Consider the following 15,248-nt stretch of genomic DNA (forward strand, 5'->3'; position numbering starts at 1 on the left):
AATAGTCAATTCATACAATAGTTGCTTGCTATACTATTAATATATGGTCCCACCTGTCATACACACAGTGTGTCTTGGAGTCCGTGCTGCAGCTGGCTATAGATCTGCAGCCCGCTTCTCTTTTCTCTCATCGTTTATCTCATTAAAATATGTTTAGGGGGTGTTTGGAAACTAGGGACTAAATTTAGTCCCTCTCACAAAAGCACAAGTCCCTAGAGTAGAGACTTATGTTTTTGTGAGAGTGATTAAAATTTAGCCCTATTTTAATTCCTCCAACCAAACATTATTTTAGAGCTGGCTAATAGCCTGCTATTGTACCTGCTATAAGAATCGAGATCCCTCGCTCCGTCGAAAAAGGCGAATCCTACAACAGCTACTCCTACCAAACAATACAGTTCCCTTCTGCACACCAAGAAAACACAGAAGCAGCAGTCCCGAGGCAAAGCCCTACAACAGCTAGTGCCCCCACACCATTTGTTTAATCCCCCAACTGGTGCCTTTTTTTTACTGGCCCTGCCACTGGGCACGTGACCATCCTGCTGCACTACTGCACTGCTGGCTGCTGCTGCCTCCTCATCACTCATCAGTGCTTGCTCGCTCACTCCACTCACCTCAACTCAAGGGGACCTGAGCTAGTAGTACGACACAGCCTACGGCCGGAGTAGTATAGAGGTAAAGATTGTACTCGCTCGCAGCCTCTGCTGGTCTCTCAGCTTCTTCCTCAGCCGTGCTGCGACGGAGAGGCTCCTATGCGAGGTGAGGCGAGGAGGAAAGCGTCCGTCCTCTCCTTTCTCTCTGTTTCATCGATCCTGTCATGGCCTGATGTGTGTTTCTTTCTTGCTCTATTCTTCTTTGTTCTGTTTGGTGCTGGATCTTGGCGTCCCTGCAATGCAGCTAGCTATGGGGAAGGGAAACAAGAATGCAGCACGGCTGCCATTTATTTAAGCTGCATTTTTGTGTAGTTTCAGTTTCGGTTTGGAGTACCAGTTTAGATTTGTGCCGGTTGGTTTTTGTGGTGATTGGCACAATGGCACTACTTGCGATTGGTGGTGCCAAGATTTGAGTTGACTCCTTTTTTGTTTTCTTCACATTTGCTAATTTGTTCTCTTTTGTGGGTCAAGTTCGTTAGGGAAAGGAGAGAATGTGGGGATTATCTGTACTGTTCTACTTTATGTATTTTCAGTTGAAAAAAAGGGAGGAAGTGATGGCTGATTATTTCTTTGGTTCCTCGCCAACCAGCAGGACGAATCCACATTTGTTCCCATGGTTTTGTACACCTGTAGCTGGGGCATTTCGCACTTTGTTTCTTGATTGCTTCAAGATTTGAGTTTCCATTGTCTTTACTAGATATACTAGTTTGCTCTGTGGTCACCTTATCTTGGGGGGGTCCCTGACTTAATTTTTGTAGGGCCGAATGCGAGGATTTCATTGGATTTATTATGTGAAATTTAAGGATTGTCCCCTACTATTTTTGTAGTCATTTTCCTGATTTATGGAGCTATGGGCATCTTGGATCTGACTTGCGTGGCAAAATAGGATCCCATTTTCTTGTTTACTACTAGTACTTAATTTGCAACGGGGAATGAAAAAGCTTCAGGTTTTTAATGATGTTTTTGTATGTGATCTAATGCAGCCATGCAGGTGCATGCTACAAGGTTACAATGGAACTAGTCCTAATCAAGAAAAGCACCAATACTGAAGATTCATAGGATCATATCATATACTATTGCTGGGAAACTAAAGCCAGAAATGGCGGACATGAGGCGCCATTCGGTAGATGTTCCACTGTCAAGAACATTGGTGCAGCTGAAGAGAGTGAGGTCGCTGCGGGATCCAGCAACAAACTCTTTGAGCAAGTATGCATCTCCTTCTGACAATATGATCTGGGAGACCGCTTCTAGCAATGGGGTTGCAATGGACCTAGGCAGGTCAGCACATCATCAGTTGATCGAAGAAGATGGAGATTTGGAAGCTGAAGCTACATTGGGTTCAGAGCGGAGTTTTCGGGCACCAAATGCAAGAACCGCATCATATCGGAAATCTTCTGTTGTCAAGATCCGAGGCTTAAACCCGCCTAGAAATAAGCAAGCTCATCGTGCACGCCAAGATGGTCATCGCAAGTCAGTGGACTCTAGCCACTCTAACCATAGCTCTATTCGACAATTGGCAAACACTATGGTTAACAATGTAGCTGAGGAGAAGGAAGAAGAGGAGGAAGTGAATTCTTATGAACGTTCAGTTCCCACACCGCCGGCGAAGACTGATGAAGAAGTGAAGATGCCAGGGTTTTCCAAATTCAGGAACAAATCTTCCGCTGCAATGAGCCGTGTCGGTAGCCCTTGTATGTCAGCCAGTGAGGCACGCTCAGTTAGGTCGAGAAGAACAGAGGAAACACAAGTGAGGTCAAATGATGTTGTTGGATCAAATTTCAGTGGGTGTGGGATTAGCTACTGCTGGTCCGGGGCATCAAAATACCGTGAACTTTATTATGACAGTGATGGTCCAGAGCAACCTTTGTTATCGCCTGAAGGGACCGATGCAGCGTTTCAGGAAAATGTACCATACACTGAGACGCCAAGGTGTTTAAGTCAGAAATTTCGCCCTCGGTCCTTCAGTGAGCTGATTGGCCTCAATGTGGTTGTTCAGTCCCTCTTATATTCCTCTTGCAAAGGAAAAGTTGCTCCAATGTACTTGTTCCATGGTCCTCGAGGTACAGGCAAGACATCCACGGCACGAATTTTTGCTGCAGCTCTAAACTGCCTCTCTCTCGAAGAGCAAAGGCCATGTGGATTCTGTAAAGAGTGTGTCATCCTCTTCTCCGGGAGGAGTAGAGATGTTAAAGAACTTGATGCAGCAAAAATGGATCGTTTAGGTCGAGTGAAGGCGCTTCTCAAGAGTGCATCTCTTGTCCCATACTCATCACGCTTCAAGGTCTTCATAGTTGATGAATGCCATCTGTTGCCAGAGGATGCTTGGTCAGCAATACTGAAGAGTCTTGATGAGCCATACCGGCATGCTGTGTACATTATGATTACTTCTGACATAGATAGCCTCCCTCGCACTTCTATCACACACTGCCAGAAATTCCATTTTCCAAAGATAAAGGTGGCAGATATTGTCTACAGGTTGGAGAGAATCTGCATAGAGGAAGGATTAGAATTTGACCATGATGGGTTGTACTTCATTTCTGCAAAGTCTAATGGTTCTCTTAGAGATGCGGAAATAATGCTTGATCAACTCAGTTTGCTCGGGAAAAAGATCACAATTTCTCTTGTCCATGAACTTGTGAGTAGTGTTACCTTTGATTCTCTCTCTCTCTTTTTCAAACAGTTCCTTTGATTCTCTAAGTATATCATACTGTCAGTATTGTCATTTTCCTTTGATGCTTTACTTATATCATATTGTCAGTATTGTCATTTTCTGTTGATGCTCTAAGTACATCATATTGTCAGTATTGTCATTTTTCTTGATGCTCTAAGTATATCATATTGCCAGTTGTCATTTTCTTACCATTTTTGTTTGCAGGTAGGATCAGTGTCTGATGATGAGTTGATTGAATTGCTTGATTTAGCTTTGTCGTCAGACACCACCAATACAGTAAGGCGAGCACGAGAGCTTATGGCATCTGCAATTGATCCTCTGCAGCTGGTCTCTCAATTGGCAAACCTTATTATGGACATTCTCTCAGGAAGATGCCAGTCTGCAGTCACTGAAGTCAGCAAAAGTTTCTTAGGAAGATATGCATGTAAGTATCCTTTCCTTGTTAATCTTGTATCAGACCACTACTATTGTTACTTGCTGCAAGTGAATTGTATGAATGATTCGTAAAGTTGCATGTTCCCATTTTTAAGTCTGGTTGTTGAATTGACCTTTTGCTATATCGTGCAGTAGCCGAGGTTGGTATAAAGAAACTTAGACATGCACTGAAAATACTTTCGGAAACTGAAAAACAATTGAGGACATCAAGAAATCAGGCTACTTGGGTGACAGTTGCGCTTTTGCAGTTTGGCACCAATGAATCTAACCTTATCGCAGAGTCAAATGACATGCATGCACATTCAGCAATTGGATATACAGGTAATATAATAAAAGATTTATGAGCAATTCTGTCGGAAATCGTAGAGTGACAACCACCTCCCATATCCAAATGTGCAGATGATTGGGTTTCCAAGGTGAACTCAAGCTCCAATTTCTGCCATGCTTGCAACAGCAACAAGTCCAACTGTTCTGAGAGGCACTGTAGGCGTCTTAAGCTTGAAAACATCTGGAGGAGAGCAATAGGAAAGTGTCAATCAAGGTCAGCCAAAAATTTCCTGAGGAAAGAAGGTTTCCTATCATCAGTCCATGTTACTGAAGGTAATTCACATGTACCATCTTTAATGTTCTTGATTTTAGCCTGCTCATAGGTTTGTGCTGAATATGCCACCATATATGAAAATTCTCAGAGCTGGCTATTGCGGAAGTTGGATTTAGCCATCCAGATCACATATCAAGAGCAGAAAAAATGCAAAGCCTAATAGAAAGCGCACTGCAGAATGTTCTCGGGTGCAACGTGGAGGTTAAGTTCAAACTTGTTCCACGGCTAGTGAGAAAAGATGCAAGGTCAAAGAGACAGTCATTCAGTCTCCTCAGCTGCTCAGGCCGGAAGCAAGAACTGTCAGATTCAGCTGTGACCGACGAAGATGAAACTGTGAGGCATGGAGCAAGAGAAACACCGTCTAAAGGCTACTCCTCTAGTCAGCAACAATCACCATTCATCATGCAACGCACTGATTCTAAACCAACAGTTCACGGCTGCGAGGATGATGCTCGGAGCACCTTGACATCAAACAGATCCATGACTGATGACATGACAAGGACATGCAGGTCAGAGACTAACTACTCAAAGGGAGTCAGTGAGCAGGGCCGTTTTGATAGCATCCAGGAGCCTGACCTTCAACCAAACTGCTTCTCACGGACATTAAAGCTTCAGAAGAGGTTCTTCTCTTCAGATGCTGCACACACAATCTGTTTGAAGATACAGCCTCACAACAAGATGGATTTCCTACCTAAGAAGGAATTCGACACATATTTCTGCGCATATGAGCCTTATGAGCAGTGTTCAAGATCAAATTCACACGCTACTTGCAGCTCAAGAGATGATAACTTGTAAGCAATCTGAATACACTTGGTATTACTATACATTTTGATGAATATTATTCATTCTCATTAACATTTTACGCAGAGAACTGCATGGAAACTGTGTACTCATCAATTATCACTCAGCAAGTTTAATAAGGCAGTGCCCAACTCTTTGTTTCTCCTGCAGGTGGAACAAGAATTCGCGGTTTGGCTCGCATTTGCTCTGCTGGAGGGGCCCTAAACAAGCCATCTAACAGGACAGGTACAACACCCTGTATGCAACATCACCACATCACTACATCAGAAAGCCATGTGAATTCATACTTCTTGCCTGCTAGGTTACTAGTAGTAGTCATGTGGTTTCTTGACCCCATTGGTGCCAGTGCTAGCGCAGACAGCCACTGCAACAGCCGGCACAAGCATTGCAACCAGAAAAGTGAATATCGATAACTAAGATTGATGAACAGAAAAGGCTGATCATTTTTAGGTTAACTAGTGACCGTGTACACTTCTTTTGGGTTGATGTAGCGAAGAAAATTTGCTACTCCCTCTGTCTTAAGATATAGCAACCTAGTGTTAGATGGGACACCACCTACCATTACGATCATGATTTTTGTTCTCTTTCTTTTCCTTTTTGTTTGTTTCGAGAAAGATATCGTCCGATTCTCCTCTATTGATTCTTTTCTGATTGAGATGTATGGATCCATGTGTCTACATACCTAGATTCTGTTTATGGATTAACAAAAATATGCAAGAGCTCTGTTTGCCTCGCCCATTCTATGAAACAAATTTGTAGTGGTAGGTGGTGTCCCTGTGCCCCATCTAGTACAGTAGTACTAGGTCCATATATTTTGAGACACAGGGTGTACCTTCTATATTAGTATAGAAAATTTATCTAGAAATATCTACATTTTTCTTTTTAAGCATACGATTTATTTGTGCATCTCTATGAATGTGCAGAAAATGGATGCGCAAACTAGATGAATCAGATAGATGCTGCCACAATTGTTTTTGCCCGGAGCCGGAAATTGGGACACCTATGGCAGCAGCAATTTTGAGGGAAAAGTAGCGGATTGTACTCATTCTGGAATAGCTGATAGGGTTGCACTTGAGCGAGTTCTTGTTCTTGGTGAACAACCAATGAACTTATGTTCAATCTGTAAGCTGCATACTAGCTTTTTGAAAGGGAGTAGGCTGCATTTAGTCTTAGTTGCTCTTATTTGACAAGAGATTTGGGTAGCCTTTTTCCAGCTCTTTACTTTCATCAAAAGGAATAATGCTGGCGGTCAGATGTACAGCATGGTAGTGATTCCAGTGATTACTTCTGTTACTTCTTATAATTCAAGTACCTTTTGGTAAACAGAACATGATTGCCATTCTAAGGAGAAAAAGTTCAGACTAGTCAAGTGAACTAACAATCCAAGACGAACAAGTGTTCATCTTTCCAGTGTTCACTATTTAGGAGTCACTGGTGGAGAAACCATCTTTCGTCGGTCGGCTGAATTCCATAATAGTCCCGGATGCAATAAAAACCGGGGCTAAAGATGATCTTTAGTCCCGGTTAAAAAGGGTAACGGGCATATTTGATCTTTAGTCCCGGTCCCCCCCGGGATCGGTAACACCAACCGGGACTAAAGATCGTAACTTTAGTCCCGGTTGGTAACACCAACCGGGACTAAGGTCTCACCCCTATATATATATATATATATATATATATATATATATATATATATATATATATATATATATATATATGTCTTCTTCCTCCTTCAGCTGCCTGAGCAAGCTTCAAAATTTCTTCAAAAAAGAGGGGAGGTCATGTCAAAATTTCTAGTGAATTTATTTTGGTGATTACATAAAAATTGGAGGTGCCTAAAAGGTTTGCAACTTCATCCTCCAATGTTTTTTTTGTCATATTACATTTGGAGCTATGTTTTGCACACTTTTTTGTCTCCAAAATTTAGTTGTAAGTTGATGAGAGAGAAAATTTGTGTGGGGAAGAAAGAATATATAGAAAGTTAGTTGATTTGCTAAAGAAGGTTTTATAAAATAGTTGAGAAGGAAAATATAGTGAAAGTTAATCTTAAATAATAGAAAACAAACTAAAATGAAAATTAAAAGAAGTAAAACACATTAAAATTAGTTTAAAACTTTAGAAATAGTAAATAAGAATTATTTGGTGTAATATTTTATGATTTTTTGTATGAATAAAGATATGTCGTTATTGTATGACTGTTGAAAGAGTTTGTAATTATCTTATAATTATTGTATGACTGTCATTATTGTAAGAATAATTATTTGTGTACGATTTTTTTTCGACTCATGCATATAGATGGATCAGCAATGGATGTACGCTGACCGGCGGTCCAAAGAGTTTATTGACGGCATGCATTATTTTTTGAGAGTGGCCGAAGCTAACAGACAAAGGGGTTTTATTTGTTGTCCATGCAATAAGTGTAAGAATCAGAAGGAGTATTCTGCATCTAGGAATATTCATTTCCACTTGTTTGAGTCAGGGTTCATGCCAAGCTATAATTGTTGGACATCCCACGGAGAGCAAGGTGTTGAAATGGAAGAAGATGAAGTGGAAGACGACAATATTCTGGACTTTGCTCAGTACGTTGGATTTGAAGGAAATCAAACGGGCGAGGAGGAAAGGGATGCTGATGGTAACGACGTTGCGGATGATCTTGGTCAGATGTTGCAGGACGCCAAGGAGGATTGCGAAAGTGAAAAGGGGGCCCATAAATTAAACAAGATGTTAGAGGACCACAGAACGTCGTTGTACCCAGGTTGCGAGCAGGGGCACAAAAAGTTGGATACCACTCTGGAGTTCTTGCAATGGAAGGCAAAAAATGGGGTTAGTGACAAGACATTTGGCGATTTATTGAAACTCGTCAAGAACATTCTTCCGGAGGGAAACAAATTGCTCGAGACAATGTACGAGGCTAAGAAGATAGTCTGCCCTCTAGGACTGGAAGTTCAGAAGATTCACGCATGTTCGAATGATTGTATCCTATATCGCGGTGAGGACTAGAAGCATGCCCTGTTTGCAAAGCACTACGATACAAGATTAGACGAGACGATCCAGGAGAAGTTGACGGGCAGCTAACAAAGAAGAGAATTCCTGCTAAGGTGATGTGGTATTTCCCTATAATACCACAGCTAAGGCGTTTGTTCAGGAACAAGGGGAATGCTAGAATGATGCGATGGCACGCTGAAGAGCGTCAACAGGACGGGATGCTGAGACACCCCGCCGATGGTTTGCAGTGGCGAAACATCGACAGAAAATTTAAAGACTTTGGAAATGACGCACGAAACATACGGTTTGGTTTGAGTATGGATGGCATGAATCCTTTTGGAGAGATGAGAGCGGCCATAGCACTTGGCCCATTACGATGTGTATCTACAACCTCCCCCCTGGCTATGCATGAAGAGGAAGTACATAATGATGCCGATTATTATTCAAGGCCCCAAGCAACCTGGTAACGACATCGATGTGTACCTAAGACCACTGGTCGAAGATCTTAAACTGTTGTGGAAGAAGGAAGGTGTCCCGGTGTGGGACGAGGACAAACAGGAGGAGTTTAACCTACGAGCGTTGCTGTTCGTAACCATCAACGATTGGCCTGCACTTAGCAACGTATCCGGACAGTCCAACAAGGGGTACAAGGCTTGCACTCACTGTATGGATGAAACAGAAAGTACGTATCTTAAGCACTGTAGGAAGGTTGTATACATGGGTCATCGTCGATTCCTTGCAGCAAACCACCCGGTACGGAAGAAAGGCAAGCACTTCGAACATAAGGCTGACCACCGTACGAAGCCTAAACATCGCAGCGGGAAAGCAGTGTTTGCTATGGTTAAAGATCTTAAAATAGTGTTCGGAAAGGGGCCTGGAAGCCAGCCTATAGAGAGCGAAGATGGTCACGCGGCGATGTGAAAAAAGAACTCTATATTTTGGGAGTTACCCTATTGGGAATTCTTGGACGTCCGCCACGCAATCGACGTGATGCACCTCACTAAGAACCTTTGCGTAAACCTTCTTGGCTTCCTAGGTGTATACGGAAAGTCGAAAGATACACTGGAAGCACGTAATGATCTGAAGCATATGGAACAACGCGGCGACCTTCACCCGGAACCAAAGGAGAAAGGAAGCAATTACTTGAGTCCAGCCAGCTACACTCTTAGCAAGGCAGAGAAGGAAAGTATGTTTGAATGCTTGGAGAGCATAAAGGTACCGTCTGGATACTCCACGAATATCAAGCGAATAATAAGCACGAAGGAGAAGCAGTTCACAAACCTAAAGTCTCATGACTGTCACGTGTTGATGACACAACTGCTACCAGTTGTAATAAGGGTGTCACGCCCGGAATTTCTATCCAAAATTCCAAACGCTTACATGTGTGTGAACCCTCGTCTAGGAATCAGCCGAGGCACACAATAACAAATTGATAATAGAGTACAATTATTACTCTAATTAATAAGCGAATAAAATGTCATTACAGAGGTAGATAGTTCCTCTCAATCAATAAAGATCTAAGCAGCGGAAAATAAGATAAACGGCGCAGACGACTCCACTCCACAGGCAGCTTGACCAGGGTTACACCTAATCCTCCACACCATCAGCATCACTGTAGAACTCCTCCTCTGATGAATGATTGCAAGGTGAGTATATGACATACTCAGCAAGTCACGCAGCAAATATGCAAGTGCACAGGATAAAAAAGGATGGCATAGTAGGGTTTCATTTGCACAAACAACATTTAATAAACATTTCAAAATTTAATAAAACAGTTAAATAATAATTAAACAATATTAATCCAACGCTATACAACATACCCTGTTGCATAGGCCCAACCATTCTGAACAACCATCCCGGCTGCACAGTTCTATCTCCAAACCAGGAATATACCATTCCAAACCAGGAGCTTATCAAATTATTACCAGTTACAGCATCTTTTATTATGATGAGAAGGGTGAGGCTAATCACGAAAGACATTGTTAGACCCGCCCATAACCGCGGGCACGGTTATTCGAATAGTTTTACTCTGATCAGAGGTGTACCACTGTACCCACAAGACACAGCCCCACAACATGTCACCATGTGCCTCAATACCACCACGGTATCTCGGAAAGGAGCTATGACAGTACCCCTCGCACAACATAATCCACCACAGCGCACCGTTCCTGGATCATAATCACCCCCTTATAAACAAGGCATGGACTCCCCAGCGACCCCCGTGGGCTTATCTCCGCCACTTCTCAGTCTGGTGCTCCGCAATGAACCATGTTATACAAAAGGTAAAGCCGTTGCCCACGCTGGCTTGTGGTTGGCACGGTTAATGTTTCACAACCGAAACTCGTAAACCGGTCCTTAATTGTCATGAGCATGACGATTAAAACCATGTGCTCACAACCCACCATTATCAAGTTTTAGTTGGCAACTTAATTAATTAACCAATCACGATTGACCATCGTGAGCTAACATTAAGCCATCATTAAATAATAGTGAATTATAAGTTATCCCAATAGTGTGCTAAGGTTTCTAAGCATGGCTAAGCAATCATATCTAATATCTAGCTGAACCAATATATAAAGCCCAACTAGTCAAGTTATAATAACCCAAGGTATCAAGGAATAAAGTAATCAAGAACAAAAGGGCTATAACAAACAATAGGTTAATTCCACCCAATGACATTCGAAAATAAATGCAATAGTTGAATAGAAACAATAGCTTTAAACGGGATCAACATGCTCAAAGAGTTGTTTGGGATCTGGGTGACTTGCCTTGCTGGCCTTGGAATCCCTCAAAATCTTCTCCTGCAAAATCGGACTCTCCGGGAACGTCGGAATCTAAAGAGAAAAGAACAAAATCACCCAAACAACACATAAACAAGCATGAACAGTACATGTGGATATTTTTAACATGTAGATCTCAATTTTACAAAAATTTAGAGACTTGAACCAACTAAATCCGAGCTAAGATGAATTAGTTATGAATTTTCAATGATTTAATCGGTTTAAATCATTTATATGGATTTTAATTGAATTATGACGCAATAATGAATTATTTTTGAAAAGAAAAAGGGAATTATTGCGTCAGTGGCTACGGTTTGCGGTGAACCGGGTGCACGGCGGCGGCTCACGGAAACGAACGGCCGAGATCGATCCTATCCACAACGGACGACCAAGATCTAACGGTCTACGACCGGTCTACAGCGGACGGCAACGATGACGTCGGCGATGACGTCATCACCGGCGGCGGCTCGGGCGCGCAGGCTCGCCGGCGAACGACGACGCGACGACGCGAACGGAGGGCACCTACGGGTAGCGGACGGCACGACGAACTCACCGGTGACCAAAGCGATGGCGGACGATGACCGGACGACGTCGGCGACGAGGAAAAGGCGGCGGCACTCTTTGGCTTGACGACGGTGACGGTGCTCCGGCGGTTGACAGCGACGGCGAAGGGGCGGACGATGACGGCGACATGACGGCGACCACGATGGTGACCTTCCCGAGCGACGGCGACGACTGGAGCGACGGCGGCGCACGGCTGGAGCGGCGGCGACGACGGCAGCGCGAGGTCTCACGGGGCTAGGGCGCTACGGACGACGAGAGACGAAGGCAAGGGTGGCGACGGGTAGCGGCGGACTTGGGGGTCAATTTATAGGGGCAAGGAGGCGGCGGCGAAGGCCCACGGCGACCGGCGACGCGAAGGAAAGATTAGGGTTAGAGAGAGAGACGAATCCGATTCGAGATCGAATCCGCGAATTTCCAAAGCGATTAGACGATGATTCCAAAAGGAAAAAGGTAGAGGAGATCCCGGAGATCATTTCCCCTCAATTGATTTCACCGGAACGGAAAGGGACGGCCGGATTTGTAAGGAGACGGCGGCGGCGTGGCGCTAGGGTTTGGGCGGCGGCCGGCCGGAGGTAGACGAAGACTGACAGGTGGGCCCCACCTGTCAGCGAGCGGACGCGCGCGCGCGAGCGGCGGCTCGGCTTGATTTGGGCTGACTTGGGCCGAGGAGGAGAGAGAGAGGGTTTTGGGCCGACTTTCGGCCCAAAGCCAAAAGAGACTTTTTAAAACCTTTTCCAATTTAAATTATTCATGAAATGCAATTTCATTTATTAAAAATACTTCCTTGGCTCAAATAAATTCCAGAAAAATCTAGGAATTATAGAATTAAGCAAAGTATTTAATGAAATTTTATCTGGACCTATTTTATATTGGAATTTATTATTTAAAATTAGATCTTCTCTTCTAGGCTTTTAAAATCTTTTCTAATAATTCCAATTAAACAACAATTTATATATTTAGGATTTTTAGGGTGTGACAAAGGGGTATCCTTCCAAACAATATCCGGACAACAATAACAAAGCTATGTGCATTCATGAACGCAATTTCGCAGAAGGTCATCGATCCGGATAGATTAGAAGCCCTTCAGAATGATGTGGTGCAATGTCTCGTCAGTTTTGAGTTGATATTTCCACCTTCATTTTTCAATATAATGACGCATCTGCTTTGTCACCTTGTCAAAGAGATCAGTATTCTCGGGCCTGTGTACCTACACAACATGTTTACTTTAGAGAGCTACATGGGCGTTCTGAAGAAGTATGTTCGTAACCGTGCTCGTCCAGAGGTAAGCATCGCCAAGGGTTATGGAACAGAGGAGGTCATCGAATTTTGCGTAGAATTTATTGAAGATCTTCGCCCAATCGGGATACCCGAATCACGCCATGAAGGGAGACTACGGGGAAAGGGAACTCTCGGAAGGAAAGCAATAATGACGGTAGACAACAATTTATTCCGTAAAGCCCATTTCACGGTTCTGCAACAATCTTCATTGGTAGCTCCTTACATCGAGGAGCACTCGGCTCTAGTTCGCGCCAGGAACATCCGTAAGTCCGATGCATGGATTACACGGCATCACATTGATACTTTTCCCGCGTGGCTACGACAACATCTCATGGGTAACGAGTCGATCAACTAACAACTTGCCTTCCTGGCGAGGGAACCGTCTGGGTTGATCGCGACATTCTAGGGATATGAGATCAATGGGTACATATTCTACACGAGAGCCCAAGACATGAAGAGCACGAACCAAAACAGCGCTGTTCATGTCGATGCCATGGGACACGATGGAACAACTGGCACGTATTATGGTGCCATCGAGGACATATGAGAACTTGACTATGGTCCTCTCAAGGTCCCTCTGTTCCGGTGCCAATGGGTTAGGTTGACTGGTGGAGGCGTAATGTTTGATGACAGTGGGATGACAACGGTTGACCTTAACAAGGTTGGATACTCGGACGAACCTTTTGTCCTTGCCAATGATGTACCGCAAGTCTTTTACGTGAAGGACATGTCTAGCAAAGGAAAGAAGGGCAGAGGGCTTGACGAGCCTAAGCGTCACGTGGTTCTCCTAGGCAAAAGAAAAATCGTTAGAGTTGAGGACAAGACTGACGAGGATTACGATCAGTTGGATGGGCAACCCCCTTTCACGGTGACGATTGACCCTAGCATCCTCCTATCAAATGAAGACACCCCTTACTACAAGGAGGGAACAATAGTGAGGAGAAAGTACGTGCGGTCAACCGTCACCGCCGATGTATTGCCGTAATTATTGTGCACACGATGTAAACTATTTTGGATGTATTGATTATCCATATAAATCAATTGTTGTATGGCATATGTTAATTACGCACGATTATTAGAGGTTTTAACAAGTTTAAATCATGTATATGCTAGTTATATGCGATAATTACAATTTTTAAAAGTTTTAAATCACGCAGTTGGCATTTTCATATGTTAATTAGAGTTTTTAACAATTAATTTAGTATCGTTCATATGCTAATTATATATGACTATTTGAATTTTTAAAAGTTTTAAATCATGCATGTGGCATTTACATATGTTAATTAGAGTTTTTAACAATTAATTTACTATCATTCGTATGCTAATTATATATGACTATTCGAATTTTTAAAAGTTTTAAATCATGCATGTGGCATTTACATATGTTAATTAGAGTTTTTAACAATTAATTTACTATCTTTCATATGCTAATTATATATGACTATTCGAATTTTTAAAAGTTTTAAATCATGCATGTGGCATTTACATATGTTAATTAGAGTTTTTAACAATTAATTTACTATCATTCATATGCTAATTATATATGACTATTCGAATTTTTAAAAGTTTTAAATCATGCATGTGGCATTTACATATGTTAATTGGAGTTTTTAACAATTAATTTACTATCATTCATATGCTAATTATATATGACTATTCGAATTTTTAAAGTTTTAAATCATGCATGTGGCATTTACATATGTTAATTAGAGTTTTTAACAATTAATTTACTATCATTCATATGCTAATTATATATGACTATTCGAATTTTTAAAAGTTTTAAATCATGCATGTGGCATTTACATATGTTAATTAGAGTTTTTAACAATTTAATATCATTCATATGCTAAGTATATATGATTATTAGAATTTTTATTAATTTTAAATCATATATTTGCTTATTACGTTTTATCCACTTAATTTATTACAGACAACAATAATTTTTCGAAGTAGTTGTCATTAATTTTTGTACTTTAAATAATTTTAATGCATTATTTTCTATTGTAGAAATACATACGTAATGGAAATTAATATTCAGTGCGCTTATCAGTAGTCCCGGTTCTTAACCCTAACCGAGTTTAAAAAGAATTTGGAAATAGCGGGAAAATATCTTTAGTCCCGGTTGATGAGAACAACCGGGAGTAAAAATTTACTCCCGGTTGTTCTCATCAACCGGGACAAAAGATCTAGAGGTATATATATTCCCGATGCGCGCCCTCATCTTCTCCACCAACACTTAGAAGTTTTTGCCCGATCGATCTTTCTCGGCTTCTCCTTCGCCGCCACTTCCTAGGGCATCCCCACGCCGACGCCGCCGTCGTATCTCGCCGTCGTCTCGCGCTCGTCGTCGTCGTCGCCGCCTCCGCCTCCTCCGCCGCCGCCGCCGCATCTCTGGGGTGAGAGCCGCCGCTGCCTCCCTCTCATCAGCTCTCTCTCTCTCCGATCTCGATCTCTCTCTCTCCCTCTCAGTTGCCGCCGGCCGC

The 15,248-nt window shown here is 42.6% G+C and overlaps 1 protein-coding gene across 2 annotated transcripts; it reads left to right on the forward strand.

The window, feature by feature from the left end:
- Positions 1–584: 584 nt before the first annotated feature.
- LOC127757466 (protein STICHEL-like 2) lies at positions 585–6,729 on the forward strand. 2 transcript variants are annotated; one of them, XM_052282975.1, is made up of 8 exons: positions 585–756; positions 1,634–3,285; positions 3,526–3,745; positions 3,889–4,077; positions 4,156–4,356; positions 4,446–5,148; positions 5,309–5,383; positions 6,082–6,729. In XM_052282975.1, exons 2-7 carry the CDS (start codon positions 1,750–1,752, stop codon positions 5,373–5,375), a joined length of 2,916 nt encoding a protein of 971 aa, XP_052138935.1. In that variant the 5' UTR covers positions 585–756; positions 1,634–1,749; the 3' UTR covers positions 5,376–5,383; positions 6,082–6,729. The 2 variants fall into 2 exon arrangements, with proteins under 2 accessions (XP_052138935.1, XP_052138936.1); XM_052282976.1 differs by lacking the exon at positions 585–756 and adding an exon at positions 779–824.
- Positions 6,730–15,248: the final 8,519 nt, after the last annotated feature.

This window comes from Oryza glaberrima, chromosome 12 (assembly GCF_000147395.1).
Source record: "Oryza glaberrima chromosome 12, OglaRS2, whole genome shotgun sequence".
Taxonomy (NCBI): Eukaryota; Viridiplantae; Streptophyta; class Magnoliopsida; order Poales; family Poaceae; genus Oryza; species Oryza glaberrima.